This window comes from Carassius carassius, chromosome 1, assembly GCF_963082965.1.
Source record: "Carassius carassius chromosome 1, fCarCar2.1, whole genome shotgun sequence".
Classification (NCBI taxonomy): Eukaryota; Metazoa; Chordata; class Actinopteri; order Cypriniformes; family Cyprinidae; genus Carassius; species Carassius carassius.
In genome coordinates this window covers 18,820,374-18,844,003 of record NC_081755.1, presented here as the reverse complement: position 1 = coordinate 18,844,003, position 23,630 = coordinate 18,820,374, and the positions used below count along the sequence as shown (strand labels likewise).

At 38.4% G+C, this 23,630-nt stretch overlaps 1 protein-coding gene and 1 long non-coding RNA gene across 6 annotated transcripts; both read left to right on the top strand.

Moving 5' to 3' along the window:
* Positions 1–5,136: 5,136 nt before the first annotated feature.
* LOC132140989 (uncharacterized) lies at positions 5,137–6,393 on the top strand. The gene is made up of 3 exons (XR_009433861.1): positions 5,137–5,205; positions 6,099–6,169; positions 6,257–6,393. It is a non-coding gene; the product is annotated as an uncharacterized LOC132140989 (long non-coding RNA).
* A 4,916-nt stretch (positions 6,394–11,309) lies between these two features.
* LOC132140893 (luc7-like protein 3) lies at positions 11,310–20,215 on the top strand. Of its 5 annotated transcripts, XR_009433845.1 has the most exons (12): positions 11,310–11,540; positions 13,264–13,330; positions 13,407–13,446; positions 13,695–13,839; positions 14,031–14,105; positions 14,186–14,290; positions 14,379–14,540; positions 14,867–15,192; positions 15,370–15,524; positions 16,244–16,435; positions 16,537–16,648; positions 19,688–20,215. XR_009433845.1 is itself a non-coding variant. In XM_059549957.1 (11 exons), exons 1-10 carry the CDS (start codon positions 11,442–11,444, stop codon positions 16,405–16,407), a joined length of 1,338 nt encoding a protein of 445 aa, XP_059405940.1. In that variant the 5' UTR covers positions 11,310–11,441; the 3' UTR covers positions 16,408–16,435; positions 19,688–20,214. The 5 variants fall into 5 exon arrangements, 3 of the variants coding, with proteins under 3 accessions (XP_059405940.1, XP_059405951.1, XP_059405933.1); XR_009433844.1 differs by having other exon boundaries at positions 16,244–16,648; XM_059549957.1 differs by lacking the exon at positions 16,537–16,648 and having other exon boundaries at positions 19,688–20,214.
* The last annotated feature ends 3,415 nt before the right edge of the window (positions 20,216–23,630 follow it).

Below are 23,630 nucleotides of genomic sequence, written 5' to 3'. Positions count from 1 at the left end.
GGAGGTAATGAATGGAAGGTAGTTGAAAATCGAAAAAGGAAACCAAACTGGGGACATAATTCGGATTCTGATAGTGATAAGGGAAGACATCAGTTAAGGAGAAGAAAGGAGGAATATAAGGTAATGATACAATTCGTATCTGAATCTGCAATTAATCCGCTGAAATTAACTAAAGCAATTAATGACGAGATAGGGCCGATTGATAATGCAAAAATGATGAGGGGTGGTAAGTTGTTATTATTTTGTAAAGATAACAAGCAACAGAAAAAGGCATTAGGAATGAAAACGTTGCTGGGGAAAAAAGTGAAAAGTTCAATTCCAGAAGAGAATCAAAAAGAATATCTCTGGAGCAGACGTGAAGGAAGTAAGAAGACTTCAGTATGTCAAAGACAAAGAAAAGAAGGACAGTTTATCTGTGATGATACATTTTGATGAGGATAAATTACCTGAAAGGATATATTTAGGATACATGAGTTATATGGTTAGACCATATGTACCTCCCCCATTAAGATGTTTTAAATGTCAAAGATTTGGCCATGTTGCGGCAGTTTGTAGAGGGAAGCAAATATGTGCAAGATGCGGAGGAGAGCACGATTACGGTAAATGCGAACAAGGAGTAAATCTCAAATGTTGTAACTGGGGGAGATCACAGCGCAGGATATGGAGGATGTGAAGCGAGACAAAAAGTCCTGAAAGTTCAAAATGTAAGAGTGGAAGAGGGATTAACATATGCTGAGGCCCTGAAGAAAGTGGAACAGGAAACAGAGACCAAAGAAATTAGGAAAGCTGCACCTCAGGTAATCAACAAAGGCATAGAAGAGAACGAGAAGGATCCAATGAAGATTGATAAAGTGTCTTTTGTAGCATTTATAGTTGAAGTGGTAAATTGCTCTGCGCAAACGGAAAGTCGGACAGAGAGAATTAAAATAATAGTGAGAGCAGCAGAAAATTATTTGGAGATAGAGGGAATCAATGTGGAGATGATCAATGAAAAACTAAAAATACAGGTAGGAAACACCCAGACAGCATGTGGTGGAGGTTTGTAATGGTTTTAATAATATTACAATGGAACGCAAGAAGTTTGATTGCAAATGGACAGGAATTTAAGAACTTTATATCTAAACAAGAAAGATGCCCAGATATAATATGTATTCAGGAGTCTTGGTTAAAACCATGTCTTAATTTTACACTATTCGGATATATCGCAATAGGTAGAGACCGACCGGGTGGAAATGGAGGGGGGATAGTAACTTTCATAAAACAAGATATAGGATACAGGATTGTTGAGATTAATGAGGAACACGAGGTAATAGTAGTTGAAATATGGGAAGGATCAGAAAGTATAAAAATAGTGAATCTTTATAATCCATGTAAGAAACTAAATATAGGAGATTTGGAAAAAATAGATGAGAACGGTAAACAAAAGATGGTATGGTGTGGAGATTTTAATTCTCATAATACTTTGTGGGGGAGTGAAAATACAGATCATAATGGATTGGTAGTGGAAGAAATGTTAGATTTAAGAGGATTAGTGTGTATAAATGATGGGTCGGGCACTAGAATAGATATTGGAAGTGGAAAGATGTCAGCTATAGATTTAACTTTGATGTCAGATAATTTAGCACGGAAAAGTACTTGGAAAGTAATTAATTACAACAATATAGGAAGCGACCATTTTCCAATATTATATCAAATAGGTATAGATATTCAAAAAGAAAAGGTAGAGAGAATTCAAAGTTGGGCATTTAAAAAGGCAAACTGGGAGCAATTTAAGGAGATTAGTGAAGTGTATTTGGAGGGTTTTCTGGGAGAAATAGATGATGTTGATGAGTTGAATAAGAATATTTGTATAGCAATTCGGAAGGCAGCGGTAGAAGCAGTAGGAAAAAAGAAGTCTGGAAATAGGAAAAAGGTGGTTCCTTAGTGGAATGAGGAATGTAGTGAAGCAGTATATATAAGAAATAAAGCTCTTAGAAAAGTAAGAAAAAGTATTAATTTTAATGATTTAATAAACTATAAAAGAGCACAAGCAAAAGTGAGACGTGTAATAAGAATAGCTAAGAGAAAATATTGGAGGGAATTCTGTGAAAGTATTGGTGAAGATATTGAAATTAATAAAATATGGGGAATGATTAGAAAGATGAGTGGAATTCAGAGTTATAGTAGCATTCCAGTTTTAATAGATAAAGAAAAATCAGCAGTTTCAGATAAGGAAAAAGTAGAAGTATTAGCAGAAACATTTATGAAGGTGCATAGTAATGAGAATATTTCTGAGGAAATGAGAAGACACAGGAGACAACGCATTAAAGAAAATCCAAATATTTTAGAAAAAAGAGGGCATTCAGGTAGTGTAATAGAGGCAGCGTTTACAATGTATGAAATGAAGAGAGCACTCTCAGGGGTAAGGAAAACTTCTCCAGGAAAGAATGCCTTTGTGTAGAATTGATAAAAAATTTATCAGAAACATCATTAAATACAATTCTAGGATTGTTTAATAGAGTATGGGAAACAGAGAAACTTCCTTCTGAGTGGAAACATGGGGTCATAGTACCAATCGGCAAGCCAGGGAAAGATAAAGCTCAACCAAGCAGCTATAGGCCAATAGCTCTGACATCTAATCTATGTAAGCTAATGGAGAGAATGGTAATGTCAAGGTTAGTATATTTTATTGAGAAAAAGGGGTTATTTTCGCAATACCAGAGTGGTTTTAGGAAGGGGCGTAGCACTATGGATTCAGTAGTTAGTCTGGAGGCAGCAATAAGGAAGGCTCATGTAAATAAAGAGGTAGTAGTTGGAGTGTTCTTCGATATTGAGAAGGCATACGATATGTTATGGAAAGAGGGTTTGTTAATGAAACTTGATAAAATGGGAATTACCGGAAGGATGTATGATTGGATAAAGGATTTCTTATTGAATAGGACAATACAAGTTAGAATCGGGACAACATATTCACAAATATATAAAATAGACAATGGAACTCCCCAAGGTAGCGTGTGTAGTCCAATACTTTTTAACATTATGATTAATGATATATATACACAAATTGACACAGGAATAGGGAGGTCACTGTACGCAGATGATGGTACACTATGGAAAAAGGGAAGAAATGAAATATTTGTAGTAAAAAGTCTGCAGGGAGCAGTAAATAAGGTAGAAAATTGGGCAAATGAGTGGGGTTTCCGGTTTTCAATTGCAAAAACGCAGGTAATTTGTTTTACAAAAAGGAGGGAAAATAGTAGAATAAGTATAAAAATGTATGGTCATGAATTGGAACAAGTTAAAATGTTAAGATTTTTAGGTATGTGGATGGACTCTAAATTAACATTTGGTATTCACATTCAAAAGCTAATAGATAAATGTAAAAAAGGAATAAATGTAATGAGGTGCTTAGTCGGGGTAGAGTGGGGTGCGAGTAGACAGTCTTTAAGAAGAATATATAGCTCATTAATAAGACCAGCAATAGATTATGGTAGTCTGGTATACAGCTCTGCATCAGAAACATGGCTCAAAAAGATTGAGGTAATTCAGACTCAAGCTCTAAGGATTAGCTGTGGTGCATTTAGAACATCTCCAGTACCATCTATTCAAGTAGAGATGGGAGAAATGCCATTGGAAGTTCGTAGAAGAAAGTTAAGGATGCGATACTGGATCAATATAAAAGGACATGATGAAAGGCATCCAGTTAAAAAGGTACTGGAAAACTGTTGGGAGTATGAGTATGGGAATATAAAGAGTTTTGGCTGGGTAGCAAATGAGGAGGCACTGGAAACAGGTATAACAGAGATAGAGGTAGCTCCGTCTGTTGCAATTTCATCTATACCCCCATGGTTATTCCCAATGCCAGATATAGATCTATTCATACATAACGAGATGCATAAGAATGAACCAAATTTACCACCAAAAGTAATCGTTCAACAATATATGATTCAAGCTTATAGCAACATGACTCAAATATTTACAGATGGATCAAAAGATCCGAAAACAGGTAGAGCAGCTGCAGCAATATATATTCCTCAGTACAATATTAAAATATCAAAAAGAGCAACAGATAATATATTTGTTTTTACAACAGAACTGATAGCCATGTTATTGGCTTTACAATGGATAGAGGAAAGCAGCCTAAGAGTAGTGTGATATGTACAGACTCACTATCAGTTTTGCAGAGATTAGAAAGTGGAAAATCTTTAGCAAGACAAGATATTTTAAATGAAACATTACAGAAGCTATATAACATAAAGCATTTAGGTATAAAGGTGAGTTTTTTGTGGGTTCCAGCCCATGTCAGAGTAAAGGGAAATGAGGTAGCTGATAAATTGGCAAAGGAGTCGTTGAAAGATCCTGAGATCAACATCAGAGTACAGATGAGTAAAGCGGAAATTAAGGGGCTGATCGGGACTAAAGTGAAAAAGAGGTGGCAGAGGATATGGGATAATGAAATAAGAGGAAGACACATGTATAGTATACAAAGAAATGTGGGGGTGGAAAGAACAACTATAAATAATAGGAAAAAGGATGTGATAATAACAAGATTACGTATTGGGCATACTTCTACATAAAAGTCTACATAAAATAGGTAAACATGAAACTGGTAATTGTGATAAGTGTGGATATCCTGAAACAGTAAAGCACATATTACTAGATTGTATAGCATACAATAGAGAAAGACTTGAGTTAGTTCAGTCACTTAAGGATATGGGTGTAACCAATTATTCACTCAAGGAAATATTAGGAGAAGGAACAAAGTATGAAATACACGAGAAAGTATTAAAATTTATAAAGGATACAGAACTGGTAAAAAAGATATCGCCAAATAGATTTTTTTTTTTTTTTTTTTTTTACCAAGTAGTGCTCCATACTCCAACCCAGTAGGTGGCGGAAATGCACCTTTAGTTGGTTTGCCAACCGCCATATAAAATCAACAGAAGAAGAAGAAGCCAGGATGAGCAGACACGGATTCATTAAACCAGGTGAAACCAATCCTGGATAGGTGCGCGCTCACGGCTCACTCGAATAGACTCGCCACTGATCACAGATTAACTGATTTACCATGGCAACTAGAGCCGCGTACTTTTCCCCGTCGGAAGCACAAATCCTCATGGAGGCATACGAGGAGGTAAAAGATATTATTAAGAAAAAAGGCAACACCGCCACAGTGATAAAGCAAAGAGAAAAAGCGTGGCAAAGTATTGCAGACCGCCTGAATGCGTAAGTATTGCACAATTACACACTCACCGCTCCGCTGAAACATAACAATTACAATTCAAATATTTAATTCACATCTCCAAAAACGCAGTTGTACTGTAATTATGAAACGGTTAAATTTTTAATTGAAATGCACTGCAGATATGAGTGAAATTGTGTAAAGTAACTCCATCACACTGTATAAAGCTATGATAAATTATTATTAAAGCCTTACATTATTATTTAACGTTACTACGCTCAGTACGGTTTAATCTTAGCCGTTGTACTCTGCTTCTTATGTTGTCCACCGTTTGTGAAACAATTGTGAAAAGTGCTATATAAATAAAATTGAATTGAATAAATAGATGAGCTATAATAATAATCACTTTAATTTATATAGCGCCTTTCAAAGGAACCAAGGTCGGTTGCTCACTGCACTGCAAAAATGTCTTTCTTACTTAGTATTTTTGTCTTGTTTTCAGTAAAAAAAAAAATATCTAAAAAAAATCTTAAATATTTTCTTGAGCAAAATTACCTAGGAAAATAAGCAAAAAAATCTGCCAGTGAAACAAGAGAACTTTTCTAAAATTAAGTGTTTATGGAAAAATTAAACTTATTTCAAGAGAATTTTTCTTATTATATTGACAGATTTTTAATTTTTTTGCTTGTTTTAAGCACACATTTACTTAAAGTTTATATTTTTTGTCTAAACTATACTTATTTTGCTGGGTCATTTAGCAAATCAAGAAAATACATCTTTATTTAAGATTTTTTTTTAAAAATATTTTTACTGAAAACAAGACAAAAATACCAAGTCATTTTTTGCAGTGTGACTCCATTAAATGTTCTTGTGATAAATAATGTGTGTGTGTGTGTGTGTGTGTGTGTGTGTGTGTGTGTGTGTGCGCGTGATGTAGATTAAACATGAACGGGCCAAAACGGACATGGCAGCAGGTCAAAATCAAATACAAGAACATTCTGCAGAATGGTATGGTCCCTGACTAATATTTAACAAAGCACAAGCATATATTGTACCCAGAAGGTGCCTGCTCACACATTGTCTGTACTGTTTTAGCAGTGAAAAAGAATACCCACAGACAAGGCACGGGTGGTGGGTCACCAAAGGCTGACCTTACCCCAGCAGAGGACATGGCCTTGGAGCTAAATAAAGGCAAGCCCGTCTTAGAGGGGATCCCTGGGGGGAAAGAGACGAGCATAGATTCCTCCCAAGATGCCACCCGCTTCATTCAAGGTATGTCCTTCCATCTCTACATGGGATACAACCACATTCATATTGAATCAATTTGGACTGTCTGACTTTGGTTTACCTATTGCCTTGCAGTGTCTGGCAGCACTGTGTTCCTGTTAGAGCCACCAGCACAAGCACCAGACGATGCTGATCCAGCGAGTACTCCATCAAAGGCATACTGTAGGCCTGGCATGTCTTGTCTACTAGCTTCAATATGAATCTGATTAAATGTGATAGGGTGAAAGCCCCAGTGCAGCAGCAACAGCACATGATGGAGACGATGAGGAGGAGGAGACCATCTCTCTGGATTCCAGAAGGCATGAGGTATCATGTTAAGACTGTGAAAGTACTATTTACTCTACAATGGTGAGGAGTCCTCATCAAAATCAAAAAATCTAAGTTCTTTTACAGGACCCAGATGCTATACAGTGGGAAAACCAGCCTGGCAACATAGTGCGTATTAATAAAAGGACACCACATCCTGCCAAATTCCAGCTGCGCTAATTGTATTGTGTTCACAGAGCACACAAGCTATCAGAAAGTTGTATGGCAACCATCTCCGGCGCCAAATAGAACTGGCAGACATAGACATTCAGTACAAGAAGAAAAAGATGGAAAATCTTGCACTGGAGTCCGAAATAAAAAAGAGGACCATTAGGAAACTGGACCTTGAAATAAAAAAACTTGAGAGGGAGGTGAGCTATGCCTTCAATGTACACTGTATGCTAACTGTAACACAAATGTATTAATCATTATTTTTCTTTCCTCCCCCAGCTCCAAGAAGATGACACAGCTCAAAATAAAAATTAGGTATATTCTCGTAAAGTCAAGTGAGCCATGACATATGAGCTCTTATTGTGAGCACACAGGACGGTGGCATCTTTCTAAGGTTTTTTTTATTTTCCCAGAAATCAGTACAACCAAGTCATCGTTATAAGGCACCGGCCTCTTTTGCCCACCCCCCCAGCACCAGGTATGGCCACTAGCCTATATGAAGGCCCAAAATTGTGTGTTCCTTGCTGCTCTGACAATGGCATGCCCATTCTTGCGAAATGTGGTGGATGAAGAAGCACTTGTGCTGAGGAGAGCCTTCAGGCGAGAAAGGGTCTTCAGGGACCGGTTGGACCCACTGGCCTTCCCTGATGACCATCTATATGAAAGAACAGGTTTTCTGCAGATGGCATCAGGTATCTATGCAGACTACTGGGTCCCAGGATTAAGCACCGCACTGCACGGAGCCATGCACTGAGAGTGGAGCAAATGGTTTGTGTGGCCTTGCGCTTTTTTTGCTAGTGGAGCCTTCCTGTACTCAGTGGGGGATGCAGAACAGCTGAACAAGGCCACAATTTGCCGCACAATAATGAGTGCGTGTCTGGCTATCAAAGCATTAGCTTCATCTCCTTCCCTGGCCACAGAAGACTCTGTGACATCAAAGAGGAGTTCTATAGGATTGCAGGTAAGAGGATCTACAAATTACAGGACAACTGTTAACGCATAGTAGGATACTCATTACTTTGTGTGACAGGTTTCCCCAATGTCATTGGTGCAGTGGACTGCACACACATAAGGATAAAAGCCCCCTCAGGTGCCCCATGAGGCCGATTTTGTGAATAGGAAATCCTTTCACAACATTAATGTTCAGGTGAACATAACTTTTTGATATTGTCCATTGACGAACACTCTGCATTGCCAGTGATGTGCATTGATTGTTGTAATATTCTTCATCTTATGATTTCAGATGGTCTGCAATGCTGACTGTGTGATCAGCAATGTTGTGGCAAAATGGCCTGGCTCAGTCCATGACTGCAGAATCTTTTGGGCCTCTGAAATCTATCAGTGCCTATCACAAGGTAAGCCACACAACCCCTATTTATAACCATCATGGCTGTGTCAAGAGGCTGTATGAGGTAGTAATGATGAGATTTTGTGTTGACAGGTGAATTCTCTGGTGTGTTGCTGGGAGACAGGGGATATGGCTGCCAGCCTTTTCTCCTGACACCTTTCACAGACCCCCAGGAAGCACAGCAGGCCTACAACCATGCCAGGACCAGGGCCAGAGTTGAAATGACCTTTGGCCTCCTGAAGGCACGCTTTCACTGCCTTCACAAATTAAGGGTCAGCCCTGTTAGGGCATGTGATATTACTGTGGCTTGTGCTGTCCTCCACCATGTGGCCTGCCTGAGGAAGGAGAGGGCCCCCAGAGTGCCACCAGCCATGGACTGGGACAATCCGGCAATCTTCCCTGATGACGACAGTGGTCGGCTGCTGAGGGACCAATATGTGTTGAATTATTTTAGTTAGTATGTGTGCTTTCAACTTTGGTTAAATATGTCCTGCGGTGGCAGAGGAATTTGGGTTTTTTTGGGTTCGTTTTTTTACGAATTTGGCCTCTTATGATGTTTGTGCGGTATACTGTGTGTAATACAAGGCTGCAGGGAGGCTACTGCATCCATTCATTTGTCTGTTCAGTTGATGTGTATGGATTTGTCCTGCATTTATTTTAGTGTGCAGACATGCAGGGTGTGTTATATACAGACCTTTGAATGTGTATGTATCATTTTGTATAATATGCTTTGATTCTGTGCTTTCCATCTTGTAGAGTCACTGTGACTTCAGTTTCGAAAGGAGCTGATTGTTTACCTGCTTTGTTTTGTCCTTATTCAATAAAGGAACATAATGTTACACATTGTGTTTTTATATTCATATGGAATGTGTATTTGTTTATATGACAGAGTACTAGGGCCACACTGAGGAAAAAGGATAGTCATAAATTTATGAGGCTGGTTCTTTCTGCAGAAAAGCTACATATTCTTTTTACAGTTTTGATACTTATGACAATGTGATACTTAATATTCTGGCATGTCTTTGTTTATGAAACCATACTGAAGTACAATTTCACGAAATGCCCCACATCTGTCATTTTAACAACTGTCCTCCTTTAAAACAACTGGTTACAATATTATGACTTGTCTTTTTTTTCCCTCTGTGGCCCTAATATTCTATCATTTTATATATAGCCTTATAGTCTATGGGAAACTGTAAATTATCTAATGATAGCAACATCATCTAAAAATCATTATTTATCCAAAATGATTGAAATTAATGATCACAAACGTTTAAATGATGACAGTGGGTCTAGTTATATGTGATAATGTATAGTGAGCAGTGAAGTAACTATTGGTTTCCATTTGTGGTGACTGCTGACTGACATTAGGGATGAGATTAAATAGATCCTGGAATTTAGCCTGGTCTGGAGCAGGGTAGCTCCACAGAATAAATCTCCATGGTAGTTTATACCATAACATATCCTCCTGCCCCCTATCCAGCTTTAGTGCAACCGGATTACGGATCAATTGAGCCAGGATCACCAAGATATCCTGGCTTAATCCCTTATCCTAGTTTTGTGCAACAGGCCCCAGGCCAGCAAAACAATCACAAGCCATGTGCTTGAACAAAACACAAACACGCAGCTGATGAGAATACTGTGATCACACAAGACATGACAACATGAAAACACACAACTAATGAACAACACAAGTTGTGTGCTACACAGCACAAGACGTAACATGAAAACATGCAGCCAAAAACACAAGCTGCGTGCAACAACACTAGACACGTGGACAGAAGAGTGTACAGCCGAGCGAACTCGAGACCGCACGCTCCCACAACAGAACAGAACATGTAGCACCAGGGTCTGAATCCCGACCCCAAACCGAAACTGAATCTGAATAAGAGATGAGTGCCGGGATCTGAACACCATGCTCCAACATATAACAAGCCACACAGACAACAGAGGGATAAATACATAAAAACACGACATGATGGAAGCATCAGGGCTCTGTCATAAAACCATAAATAAATTAGACCGAAGTGACAGAACCCTGACACCTTGAGCCAATTTTAAATGAAAGAGACGTGACATACAGCCAAGTATGAAGTGAAGTGACATTCAGCCAAGGATGGTGACCCATACTCAGAATTTGTGCTCTGCATTTAACCCATCCGAAGTGCACACACACACAAACTGTGAACACACAACCAGAGCAGTGGGCAGCCATTTATGCTGCAGCGCCCGGGGAGCAGTTGGGGGTTCAATGCCTTGCTCAAGGGCACCTCAGTCATGGTACTGAAGGTGGAGAGAGCACTGTACATGCACTCCCCCCACCCACAATTCCTGCCGGCCCGGGACTCGAACCCACAACCTTTCGATTGGGAGTCCGACTCTCTAACCATCAGGCCACGACTTCCCATGCTCAGAATTGGTGCTCTGCATTTAACCAATCCAAAGTACACACACACAAAATAGTGCATGGAAAGTCACCAGAATTATGTATTTGAACCTGTTTTATACAGTCTATGCTTATAACCTAATAATTAAATACAAAGTGGGTGTAAAATTAAAAACGTCCAGTTAAAAAAAAGAAAAAGAGATAAATCATTCATAATAAATACTGAAAGAATGTTTGATTTTTATTTATTTGTGACTTTAACCTGTTAACTGTCACCCTCATTTTTGAACATATAGACTTGAAAGTGCATGATCCAAAATTATTTTGTTATAAATCATGACTGAAAACATTTTGTAACGTGATTTTGATGTACCACTTTGATGTACCACCCGTTTTAATTAATCTATTACTTTCCCTATGACATTTTTTTTTTTTTTTTTTTTTACAAAAAAAGATTAGTACAATATCTATTTAGGAGTCTTAGACCATTCCGACGATATATAGTTTGTCGTGTTTAGATTAGGATTTAATTGTAATAAAGTGAAGAAAACGTTGGGGGCCCACCGAGGGGCTGGGTGACAGTTAATAGGTTAATTTGTAAAGGTCACGTCACCCCATACATTAGATGGCGCACTGTTCCTCGCGGTGCCTTATGGGTAACATCCGCTGCGCGCTGATCTGCCATTTTGTTGTTGAGCTCAGAGCAGGCACGCAGCACACGATATACTGTAAATGATCGATACTCCTCTCTTGTAGCGGGTCAGGAGTACAGCCGAGACACGATGCTGTCTGCTGCCCAGCTGCTGGATGAGTTGATGGGTCGAGACCGGAATCTGGCTCCGGACGAGAAGCGCTGTAACGTGCGCTGGGATCACGAGACCGTGAGTGACCAGCAGATCACTACAGTCACTTACTCTCTCTCACACAGGATCACTACACTACCTGAAGAACAGATCCCGGTGTGTTTGGGATCTATATCATCTCAGCTGAGCGGGGGTTGTTATGATCTGTTACACATATGCACTAAATACCAAACTGCAGCGTCCCCCTCCTCTCTTTATATCTTTATTATGTGCTTCTCTAAGATAAAATAACTTTCAACAAGTTCTGAGTGTCAAGCTTTTGCGTGTAACTCGTCCAGCACCGTTTGAGCAACATATAACAGTTAAAATAATAAGGGGAGGCATGATATTACCATCTGAAAACTGACAGACAAATCACACACGAGCTACGCCGAAGAGGGGGACTTTATAGATACAAAAGTTACCCTATCTTTTGAGAAACTGAGATTTATATCTGAATAAATAATAACCAATAAATAAGTTTTCCATTGATGTATGGTTTGTTATGATCGGGCGATATTTGTTAGAGATACTGTTTGAAAATCTGGAATCTGAGATATTGAGAAAATCACATTTAAAGTTGTCCAAATGAACTTCATAGCAATGCATATTACTAATCACAAAATGAGTTTCGGTATATTTACGGCAGGACATTTACTAAATGTTTTCATGGATCTTTGGCATAAAAGAAAAGATAAGTTTTAACACCTAAAAAGTATTGTTGTCTGTTTCTACAAATATACCTGTGCTACTTGAGACTGGTTTTGTGCTCCAGGGTCACATGTAGACACAGAAACATCACGGAGTATGTGTACGAGGATCTGTTTTGACTTAAAGTTAAATCTGTACAACATCACACTTCAGACTCATAACTCCCTAGCAACACTCTCAACACCCTAGCAACACCCTAGTAACCCTCTCAACACCCTAGCAACATCACACTCCACAGCAGCATCTTGGTCTCGTGGTGAAGAGTCTTGTTCCTTCAGCCAATGTAGAGACCATTGCTGCTACTTTGAGAATCATATTAAAGTCATATTTTAAGGGTTTATTTTTTTTCTTTTTCTTTTAAAAATAATAATAATTACAGAAATGACACCTATAAAGTATATGTTCTTAAAATAACTTGTGTGTCATGTATTAAATATACTTGTTATAAAGTGTGTCATGTTGGACACAGCTTTAATTACAATAGTATTACATGGCTATCAGACTCTTATTAATGACAAAATAAGCTTATACGATTCATACACTAAATGGTTGAGTGCATAAGGATGCAGTTATAGTAATAGAGGTGAACTCTAGCAACACAACTAATATACTTGTAAGTCACAAGACTCCTCGCCATGTTACCGTTCACTTTCTGTCCTGTTCATGGATGTAACGTGTGCTGTATGTAAAATGAGTTTTACCTAGGCTTTATTTGAAGAAATATGATTCCCAATGCAGACAAACTTCTAACCAACTTCCCTGTTGGTTACAGTGTTTACCGTTTAATTATTTTTATTAAATCATTTTTGTTGTGATTAAATACTTTGCAATCTAAAGTACAAGTATGTTTATTTTCAACTTTTATTTTAAAATCCATTTTCAAGTTATAGAAAATTTCTCAAATATGAATTAAAATAAATCAAATGAGATCTGCCATTGGTCACCCTGCTTTCCAAGATAACAGCATCGGCTGTCAAAAAAAACAGTGTCGGTCGACCACTAATAAGAGTATTCGTGAGGATTTAACACAAGTGTTCACTTCTTTCTTCAGGTCTGTAAATACTACCTGTGTGGCTTCTGTCCCGCTGAACTCTTCACAAACACACGATCAGACCTGGGTAAGGACCGCTTCTCAAACACATTTGTCTCGTTTTCTTCTTGCAGTCCACATTGTCATCTATATTTTTTCCCCAGGTCCTTGTGAAAAAATCCATGATGAAAACTTGAGGACAATGTAAGTCACTACTGTGTTGGGTGAATGTGATGAAAACAACCATATCCCAAATCAGATGGTAAAAAAAATAAAGAATACATTTAGTTTCGTTAGAACCACTAATATTAATTTACTAATATATTAAATATATAACCCTTAACATAACCATTAATTTTATCAATTTTTAAAAACTGTCATTAGATTCATTAACATGAATTTCCTCACAATTGTCTATTATATAATGAAAAAAATCTATTTCTTTGTCTCAGGTATGAGAAGAGCTCCCGCTTCATGAAGGAAGGATACGAGCGAGACTTCCTGCGGTACCTGCAGAGTCTCCTGGCCGAGGTGGAGCGCAGGATTCGGAGGGGACATGCGCGTTTAGCCCTGTCACAAGCCCAGCAGAACTCTGGAGTAAGTGTTTCCATACCCTTCACTGTCCTCATTTCGATAGGACCATGCTTTGGAACATATTTATTGCCTGCTCTTCAGCAGTCGGGCTGGTTAGGACAATCTGTTAAATTCATATTTACAATAATAATATGGAATAAAAGTAAATCTGTACACTGTCTCGAACACAACTCACTCCGAACTCTGATTTCCAGGCACCGGGTCCCTCTGGGAAGAACGAGGAGAAAGCTCAGGTCCTCACCACGAAGATCGAGGAGCTCGTTGTTCAGGTGGGTTCTGCCCGTCATGAGCTGAGAAATGAGCACAGATGTGTTCAGAGAGGCTTATGACTGTGTTTGTGTGTGTTCAGATCGAGGAGCTGGGCTCGGAGGGCCGTGTTGAGGAGGCGCAGGGCATGATGAAGCTGGTGGAGCAGCTGAAGGAGGAGCGGGAGCAGCTCAGTTCCACTCCTTCGGTGAGTGACACGTCCAGGCTTGAGCAGACATACAAACTGGTTTTGTATTTAGCTGTAAGAGGTACTGACGTGATTTCTTGTTTGTCAGACGATTGAGAGCTTTGCAGCTCAGGAGAAGCAGATGGAGGTGTGTGAAGTGTGTGGCGCTTTCCTCATAGTTGGTGACGCTCAGTCCAGAGTGGACGATCATCTAATGGGCAAGCAGCATATGGGATATGCCAAAATCAAAGCCACGGTCGAGGAACTGAAGGTGAGGGAACAGTCAACCTTTCGATTTAGGGTCTGTTAAAGACATTTAGTCCAGTCCTATATTTTACAATATAGTGAGACTCATTTTGTAAGATGGACCCACAAAATTTCCAACACCGATAATATTCTGTTTTTACAGTTGTGTATATAAAGAATTGCTTTGGTTTAAGCCATCTTCAAAAATATATTTGATTTTAGATTTTTGGGTGGTTGAAAAACTAATTGTTTCAGATAATTTGGGTAATGCATGGTTTTGAATGAACCTGACTGGCACAAATAAAAAAAAAAGGTCATATTTACACCATGATTTTCTGTTTGATCCCACAGGAGAAGCTGCATCGGCGCTCGGAGGATCCGGAGAAGGATGAGCAAGGCAAGAAAGAGAAGGAGGACCGGGAACGTGAAAGGGAGGAGCGCGAGAAGAAACGCAAAGAGGAGGAGGAGAGGGAGAAAGAGCGAGAAAAGGAGAGGGAGAGAGAGCGGGAGAAGGAGAGGGAACGGGAGAGGGACAGGGAACGGGAACGGGACAGAGACAGGCGCAGGAGGAGTCACTCCAACAGCAGACACTCCAGTCGCGCATCAGACCGCCGCAGGAGCCGCTCAAGAGACAGGAAGAGGTCCAGGAGTAAGGAGCGCGACAGGAAGCGCAGCAGGTACACGAGACTCACAGGCTGAGCTGAGAATGGGCAAAACTATTTTTGGAAACCGTTAACTGAAATAGTTTGATTCAGATAATAACAAAACTGGTTCAACATACTTTACTGTCACCTGTTGTGGCAATTGTGATTTCTGTGATTTGTACTGATGGACGAAATCTTACACGTCAACAGGAGCCGTGACCGAGAGAGGAGGCGCAGCCGCGAGCGCTCGGACAGGAAGCGACGCTCTCGCAGCAGGGAGAGGAGGAGGTCCCGCAGCTCTGAGCGCAAGAGCCACCGGCACCGCAGCAGAGACAGAGACAAGGACAAAACCTCTCGGGACAAAGGTGTGGCACTTAATTCGTTTATTTTTATAGCTAAGTTTTTGATCAAAGCTTTGAGTCTTTGTTGACCTTTAAACAGCACTTAGGGTTTTTATAAAAAAAAAAAAAAGCTTTTGTTTGTCATTTTGTTTTTGGATTTTGTTGTTTGTTTTCTTTCAATGTTTTGTTTGTTGTATTTATTTGTTTTGTTGTGTGATTTTTGTTTTTCAAAACGACAATTGACCCAATTTGTTCAGAGAGGTTTAATGGAAGAAGTAAAATAAAGAACAATTTAAGTTTTTTTTTTTTTTTTTTTTCATGTAATTTTTAGCACAAACATCTCTCGTAACATTTTGTTTTTGGGTTTTATTTTTTCGTTTGTTTTTATTCATTTTTGTTTGATTTGTGGTATATATTTATGTTTGTTTTTTGCTGTATGTTGTTTTTTTGTTTGTTTCTTTTGTTCAATTTTGACTTATTTTAGCCAGTCAGAGAGATTTATTGGAAAAAAAATCAAGAACCTTTTGAAGAGTTGATTTTTCTGTAGCTCCATGTTTATTTATTTTCTTATGATGAGCAGAATTCCCTCAACATCGTTACATCAGATATTCCGAAAGGGTTTTATTGGAAGAGTTTTAACTGACTTGCGAAACTAAATCAAATATGCCAAATATCAAATATCTAACTATAAAAAAAATTTTAATCGCCCAGATAGCCATGTCTGTTTATTGTCTATCTCGCAGAGCACAAGGACTCCTCGGATGAGAGAAGGAGCAGCAGAAAGGGCTCAGTTGAGAAGTCTAATGAGCTCTCCAAGCCCAAGCCCATGGAGGCGGAGCCTCCCAAAGCTGAAGTGAACGGCACCGCGCAAGAGCTACATTCTGAAGGTGACACACAGTCCAATTAAAACTGATCTGACCTCAGATCAGCCCCAGGTAAGTGCACCGTCCCGTCTGGCCCGGGTCTCTCCCCCTCTCCCCTCCCCCCCCTTTTTCTTTCAGTTCTGTCTGTGATTTTTCTTCCTGTTTTTTAATAGTGCATCGTAAGTATGCACTGAAGATGGGGACTAGGCTGATGAAACGGAAGAAAGTAGAAAGAAACAAACCCAGAGGGAAAGGCCAGTGTAGCCCTGAAAAACATGCTTGGAGGTACCTCGTTTTGTATCGGTCATACATCTGTCTCTTTAGACAAGTTCTCTTCCAAATTTACGTGTTTTACTTTTCTTTTTTCCTAACTCTACCTTTACTACTTCAACCTTGTTAACTCTATGCTCGCAGTAAGATTAAACTAGTTAAATGATTGTGTGCTCATATGTGTGTACATGCATAAGCACACAGCATTTTACCATCTGATGTCTGTAAGGTGTTAATAAGAGGTCCAAAATGTTCATTCAACTGCAATGAATACATATATATGTATTTTTTTGTTGTTGGAGTTACATGGTTATGTTGCACTTTTTAATGCCGTCTGTTCTCAAAGTCGAGATCCGATAGCTTTGGGATGATTTTGGGAAGTGTAGGGTTAATGAATTATTGCAGCTGACCTCCGCACCTCACACAGCGTTGGTGTTGTGAGCGACACCCCCCCCCCCCCTCATGAAAAGCCAATTTAAAAATCAAGGATACTGTCAATCTATGCAGGTATTCACCAAAGGTACTCCTTTCACTACCCACATCCATTTGAATGCTGTTGCCTGTGAACGTGTCTCAGAGCTTGATGTTTGTTTACCCTGTCTCTTTTCTCCCCGTTTTAAATGTTCTCAGTTTTGCTTTCTGTTGGGTTCAAGTGCCAATGGTTTACTCTATGCCTAAATGGGTGGATTTCAGGTTTACAGATGAGCCCAATTGATATCCCACAGTTACCCATCAAACCAGATCAAGCTCAAACCATTATTTCTTCTTGTTTGTGTCGCTTATTTTCATTTTGCCTGTTTGGTAACCAGTAGGGCTGGGACTATAAATCGATGCAGAATCGATTCGTGGATCGATTCTTAGATTTTCAGAATGCATCGCGATTCCTCTGGAATCGATTCTGAGCTTCGATTTTAACAGCAGATGGTGCTCTAATCTAGTTTTTATCTGCACACTCAAATGCTCATGAAGAACAGTGCTAAAGAATGCTTGTGCGTTGGCTGAGAATTTTATGAATGATTATTTTAGGTTCACGTGTCTGTAAGGATTTGGAAACAAGCAGAGTACGAGTGTTTCTAAAGCATGCAGTGCCATCTGCTGTTCAAAACTAAGCTCAGAATCGATTCAAGAAAGAATCGCGATTCATTCGGAAAAACTCAGAATCGATGCTGAATCAGTTCTCGATTTGCGATGCATCGATTTATTTTCCCAGCCCTAGTAACCAGTAATAGGTTTGAATTAGGGTTGGGTGATATAGCTAAACAAATGTATGTCAGTTCATCTTATTGATGTAACGATTCACTCAACTCACGTTTTGATCTCTCGATTGGATTCATAATTTTTTTTTAAACAAAGTTAGATTTAAGACAAATTATAAATTAAATGTGTTCTTTTATTATTGCTTGGACAAGCGCTGCATGTTTCTTTGTGAAATTGATATGTAACACTATAATAATATTCTAGTACAGCACTTGCATATCAGTCCTCTTTTATTGGTTTCGATTGCTTCTATTGTCCTCATTTGTAAGTCGCGTTGAATAAAAGCATCTGCTAAATTACAAAATGTAATGTAAATAAAAAACTAAATTGAAATTTTAAAACAAATAAGTAGCACAAATGAAAGAAATCTGTTCATAAAAACAAAATAAGGCTTTGTCTGTGCTCTTTCCATTTAGAATTAGAGGCACACAACCACTGCATACATGAAACATGATCAGGTTTAAATTTAAGATTGTATAATTTCAAAACAATGATTTGATTCCAGTTTTGTGAAATTATACATAAAAAATAACTGCATGAAACGGAAACAGACGAACTGAACGAGACACAGATTCACTCTCTGCCAGCAGGTGGCGCATAGTGTTTCCTTGGTTACCGCTGTAAACAAAACAGCGCTGCACTTATTAACTTTAATATGCGTTATACTGAGGCAAGATGAAAAATATCATCTAAACTCTACTAAAGACAGTCAGTTTCCCCCAGACATGCATTCACATAAACTCCTACCGGTAATTAATTCGCGATTTGTTTGGCATCTCAACCGATTTGAATCGATTGCCATCCGACTCACAGTTAATCGTTACATCAGTTACAGATGAAACTGAACATATTTATTAGCTCTCAAATGTGCTTAAAGGTTGATTTATTTATTGTTTTGGTCTATAATAAGAGTAGCCACCATTTCACTATTGTAGCTTGTTCAAAATGGCTACAGAATTCAAAATTAAAGTTGTAAAAGTGCAAATTATAAAAAGAAATTTTGTTTATGCACAAGGGCTCAAGTGATAATTTATTTTTAGTGCATGACAGATTAATCGCATACGTTTCTGCTAAGAAATTACCCCCTAAACGATAAAATAGACATTACAAAAGTATTTTTGCGAAATTAAGCAGAATTTCTTTTCTCATAAATTTTCAACCAAAGTTATGCATTATTGTGAGCACTAATATAACAATACATAGGAATAAACATTAATATTTACTTATGTTTGATCACCGTTTTGAATTGGTTTCAAACTGTTTAAGTTTGTATGCATTGTTGCTATCCATCACTGCTGGTTCTCTCAGGGATATTGGATATATCGCTCAATCCTACTGTGAATTAGTCTCAATGCAGGTGTGTCTTTTTGAAGTAAACTTTTTTTACTCTCTCTCTCTCTCGTGTTTAAATTCCCTACTTGTGTTGTCCTTAAAATAGCAGTGCATGCTTTCAGAGCAAGATCAGCCACCTACAGTCACAGTCTGGCCATTTAGAAGAGGGATATCAATTCTTTAAATATATTTAGTTTTATTTGTGTGCTCGCCTTCAGTCATTTGTATTTGCAGCCGAGCAGTTACTATCACTGCTGCTGCTGATGTTGTAAATATAAGCATTTATAAATGTCAAGATGAAACATTTGATAACTGATAGAGTGAGAAGATAAGTGATCCAATGTATTTATTGCCAATTGGACATGGAAAAAAAGCTGTTTAAATGTGACTGTTAATCTAGTGTAATGTTTTTGGTTGTTTTGGTTTCACGCACTAATAGTTTCTCTGACCATTTGTGTACATCAGGAGGAGTTTGAACAGCTGCGAGAGGAAGAGCTGAAGACCTCCGTCTGACAACTCACCTCCGCTGCTTTAAAACAAGGTGAACCACAGATGTAGAGGCCTATATGATAAAGATGTAAATGTAAATGGTCCCCTTTTCAGCGTTTCCACAGGACCTTTTGTGTTTTTTCTTGTTTTTTTTTCAATTATGTTTGGTTTTCTTTGGTCTCACTGCTAAGAGCTGGCGTAGATGCCCATGCAGGTCCACCATTATTTCTGTTAGTATGCCTTCAGAATGAATCAAATACTTGTGGCATGTTTGCTCTGTACAGTCCACTCTCACTTCCCACGTCGGAAATATTGACGATCAGTTTTGTTCGGTATTTTGACTGGAAGCCTTAAAAGTCTCAACTGCTTTGGTTTTCCCCTCTGTATGCTCAATCCCAAATCTTTTCACGATTTTAGTTTGGAGAAGTGTTTTCATTTTGTTCCAGTTTTAAAAGCCTGTATTTGTCATGAATAAAAATGAAGAAAAAAATGCTGTTGTGTTGTTTTTTGAAATGCTATGGGAGCATGTAAAAGATGACAACTGCGCTGACCTGCTCACTTCAGATATCAGAAAGCTTTTCCTTGTTAAACATTTAACGACAACGCAGTTTTGCTGCTGTTAGTACATCAGAGGTAAAAAAAAACTTGATTAAATCTGACAGTGCCATAATATTTAGTAGTATGTCCAGGAGTGTGTTTAGACGTTTATTGTATTTCATCACTTTAAGTGTTTCCTGGAAAGGCATGTGGGTTCACTTAGATGGCCCTCTTTGTGGTTATTTTATTGAAGATGGATTTTCTTGAAGGTAAATGGCTGACGTCTTCTAACCTGTGAAGACTGTTTGAATACAAACCTGCAGACACACGACCTTCATGTACCATGGTAAACTGGATACTTTTTGATTGTTAACCATACATCTTAGCACTTCATGTGACACACAACACGTTTTCTCTGATTGAAGGACCTGAGGAAAAAAAAAACTTGGTTTAACAAATTAGCCAGTTTGAGTTGAATTTGAACGGTAAAGACGATTTTTCTTCAGCCCAGGTGTGGTATGCCGATAAATCTGCATAAAATCTGACAATAGCATGGTAAACGTTTTTTGTTGAATAGATAAAAGCGAATATATTTGAGTGTAAGCAGAGATATTTCTTTAAACCGAAGCCCCTTGAGGATAACTGTCTCGTGCAGTTAATGTGTTGTTTGTGATCACTGTCAGTAGATGGAGACACAATTCTGTTCTCTTAAATTAAAAAACAAACACGAGTGCGCAAATATGACAAAGCAGAAAGATGGATCGATATTTTGTTGAGTCATTTCACACCCAGTGCAAGGGAAATCCTATCCCACCCTTCCCTTTTCCTTGCACTTCAGATCTGAATTTACAGTTAGATTTACAGTGAGGGAACTGCTGACATACAGGCTGTATCATAAAGTATATCCGCCTGTATGTATATTAATGATTAAGCAAGTACTTCATTAAGTAATTCAATTCAATTATAGCGCTTTTTACAATACAAATCGTTACAAAGCAACTTTACAGAAAATTATGTTTCTACAATATTTAGTAGTAGCTAGTAGTTTGTGCACGTTTGACAGGATTTTAGAAAAATAAAAATAATAATAATACAAGACGTAGTCAGCTAGATGATGAACTATCAATATTATTAATTAATAGTTATTATATGATGCAATCACCCATGTGGCAATAATTGTTAGTTCTGTTTGTTGATTCAAGGTTAGGATCATCTGGGGTCCTCTGAGGGTCAGCATCATCTCTTCTCAGGTGTTCTGGATCCAGATTGGAGCTTGTGCAACTCCTAGTTACATCCCGTGGCAAAACATAGAAACAAAATAGAGACATCATTAGCATAGCTGCTGATCCAACAAAGTAAAATTAGTTTAACCCAAGCTAAAGAATAAAAATGCAGATGCAACTACACTCACAATTTAAGAGATACATTATTCGAATGCTTGGCGAAAGAGATGCGTTTTTAATCTAGATTTAAACAGAGAGAGTGTGTCTGAACCCCGAACATTATCAGGAAGGCTATTCCAGAGTTTGGGAGCCAAATGTGAGAAAGCTCTACCTCCTTTAGTGGACTTTGCTGTCCTAGGAACTACCAAAAGTCCAGCGTTTTGTGACCTTAGGGTGCGTGATGGGTTGTAGCGTGGTAGAAGGCTTGTTAGGTACGCAGGAGCTAGACCATTTAGGGCCTTATAGGTAAGTAATGATAATTTGTAACTGATACGGAACTTAATAGGTAGCCAGTGCAGAGACTGTAAAATTGGGGTAATATGATCATATTTTCTTGACCTCGTAAGGACTCTAGCTGCTGCATTTTGGACGACCTGTAGCTTGTTTATTGAAGATGCAGGACAACCACCTAGAAGTGCATTACAATAGTCCAGTCTAGAGGTCATGAAAGCATGAACTAGCTTTTCTGCATCAGAAACAGATAACATGTTTCGTAGCTTGGCAATGTTTCTAAGATGGAAGAATGCAGTTTTTGTAACATTGGAAATATGATTTTCAAAAGACAAATTGCTGTCCAATATAACACCCAGATTTCTGACTGTAGAGGAAGTAGCAGTACATCCGTCTAGTTGCAGATTGTAATCTACAAGATTCTGTGTGGTGTTTTTTGGTCCAATAATTAATATCTCTGTCTTATCCGAATTTAATTGGAGAAAATTATTTGTCATCCAATCTTTTACATTTTTAACACACTCTGTTAGCTTAGATAATTGGGAAGTTTCATCTGGTCTCGTTGAGATATATAGCTGAGTATCATCAGCATAACAGTGGAAGCTAATTCCGTATTTTCTAATAATATTACCAAGGGGCAACATGTATATTGAAAATAGAAGGGGACCTAGGACGGATCCTTGTGGCACTCCATATTCTACTGATGATAAATGAGATGACACCCCATTTAAGTAAACAAAATGGTAGCGATCGGACAGGTAGGATCTAAACCATCTTAGAGCCTGCCCTTGAATACCTGTATAGTTTTGTAATCGATCTATGAGTATGTCATGATCTATGGTGTCGAACGCAGCACTAAGATCAAGTAAGACTAGAAATGAGATGCAGCCTTGATCTGACGCAAGAAGCAGGTCATTTGTAATTTTAACAAGTGCAGTTTCTGTGCTATGGTGGGGCCTAAAACCTGACTGAAATTCTTCATACAGATCATTTTTATGCAGGAAGGTGCTCAATTGAGCAGACACAACTTTTTCTAAAATTTTAGACATAAATGGAAGATTTGAAATAGGCCTATAATTTGCCAGTACACTAGGATCTAGTTTTGGTTTCTTAATAAGAGGCTTGATAACCGCCAGCTTGAATGGTTTTGGGACGTGACCTAAAGATAACGACGAGTTAATGATATTGAGAAGCGGTTCTTCGGCTACAGGTAACAGCTCTTTTAGTAATTTAGTGGGTACAGGATCTAATAAACATGTTGTTGGTTTAGATACAGTGATAAGTTTATTTAGCTCTTCCTGTCCTATATTTGTAAAGCACTGCAGTTTATCTTTGGGTGCGATGGATGAAACTGAAGTGTTAGACGCTGTAGAATCTACATTCGCTATTGTATTTCTAATGTTATCTATTTTATCAGTGAAGAAATTCATAAAGTCATTACTATTTAACGTTGGTGGAATATTTGAATGCGTGTATGCACTATTTAATGTTTGGAAAATAACAATACCATCCACCTAATTTATGAAACAAGCAGAACTTAATGCCTGTTTAATTTCTAATATAGGTTTGTAAACAATTTCAATTAAATGCTTCGATTTACATGAGAGTCTTAGTTTTTTTTCGACAAGTTTACATTCTGCCCGTAAATGTCGAATAAGGGCCAGTGTTTTCTTTCAGAAATACATGGTTTAAAAGATCTTGGTCTCGTG

What these genes read in the sequence shown, in the direction of transcription:
- LOC132140893 (XM_059549957.1), top strand. Translation starts at nt 11,442, where the DNA reads ATGCTGTCTGCTGCCCAGCTGCTGGATGAGTTGATGGGTCGAGACCGG. An exon ending in AAACACACGATCAGACCTGG is followed by an intron (nt 13,331 to 13,406) that starts GTAAGGACCGCT and finishes TTTTTTCCCCAG; the next exon opens with GTCCTTGTGAAAAAATCCAT. An exon ending in AGCTCAGTTCCACTCCTTCG is followed by an intron (nt 14,291 to 14,378) that starts GTGAGTGACACG and finishes CTTGTTTGTCAG; the next exon opens with ACGATTGAGAGCTTTGCAGC.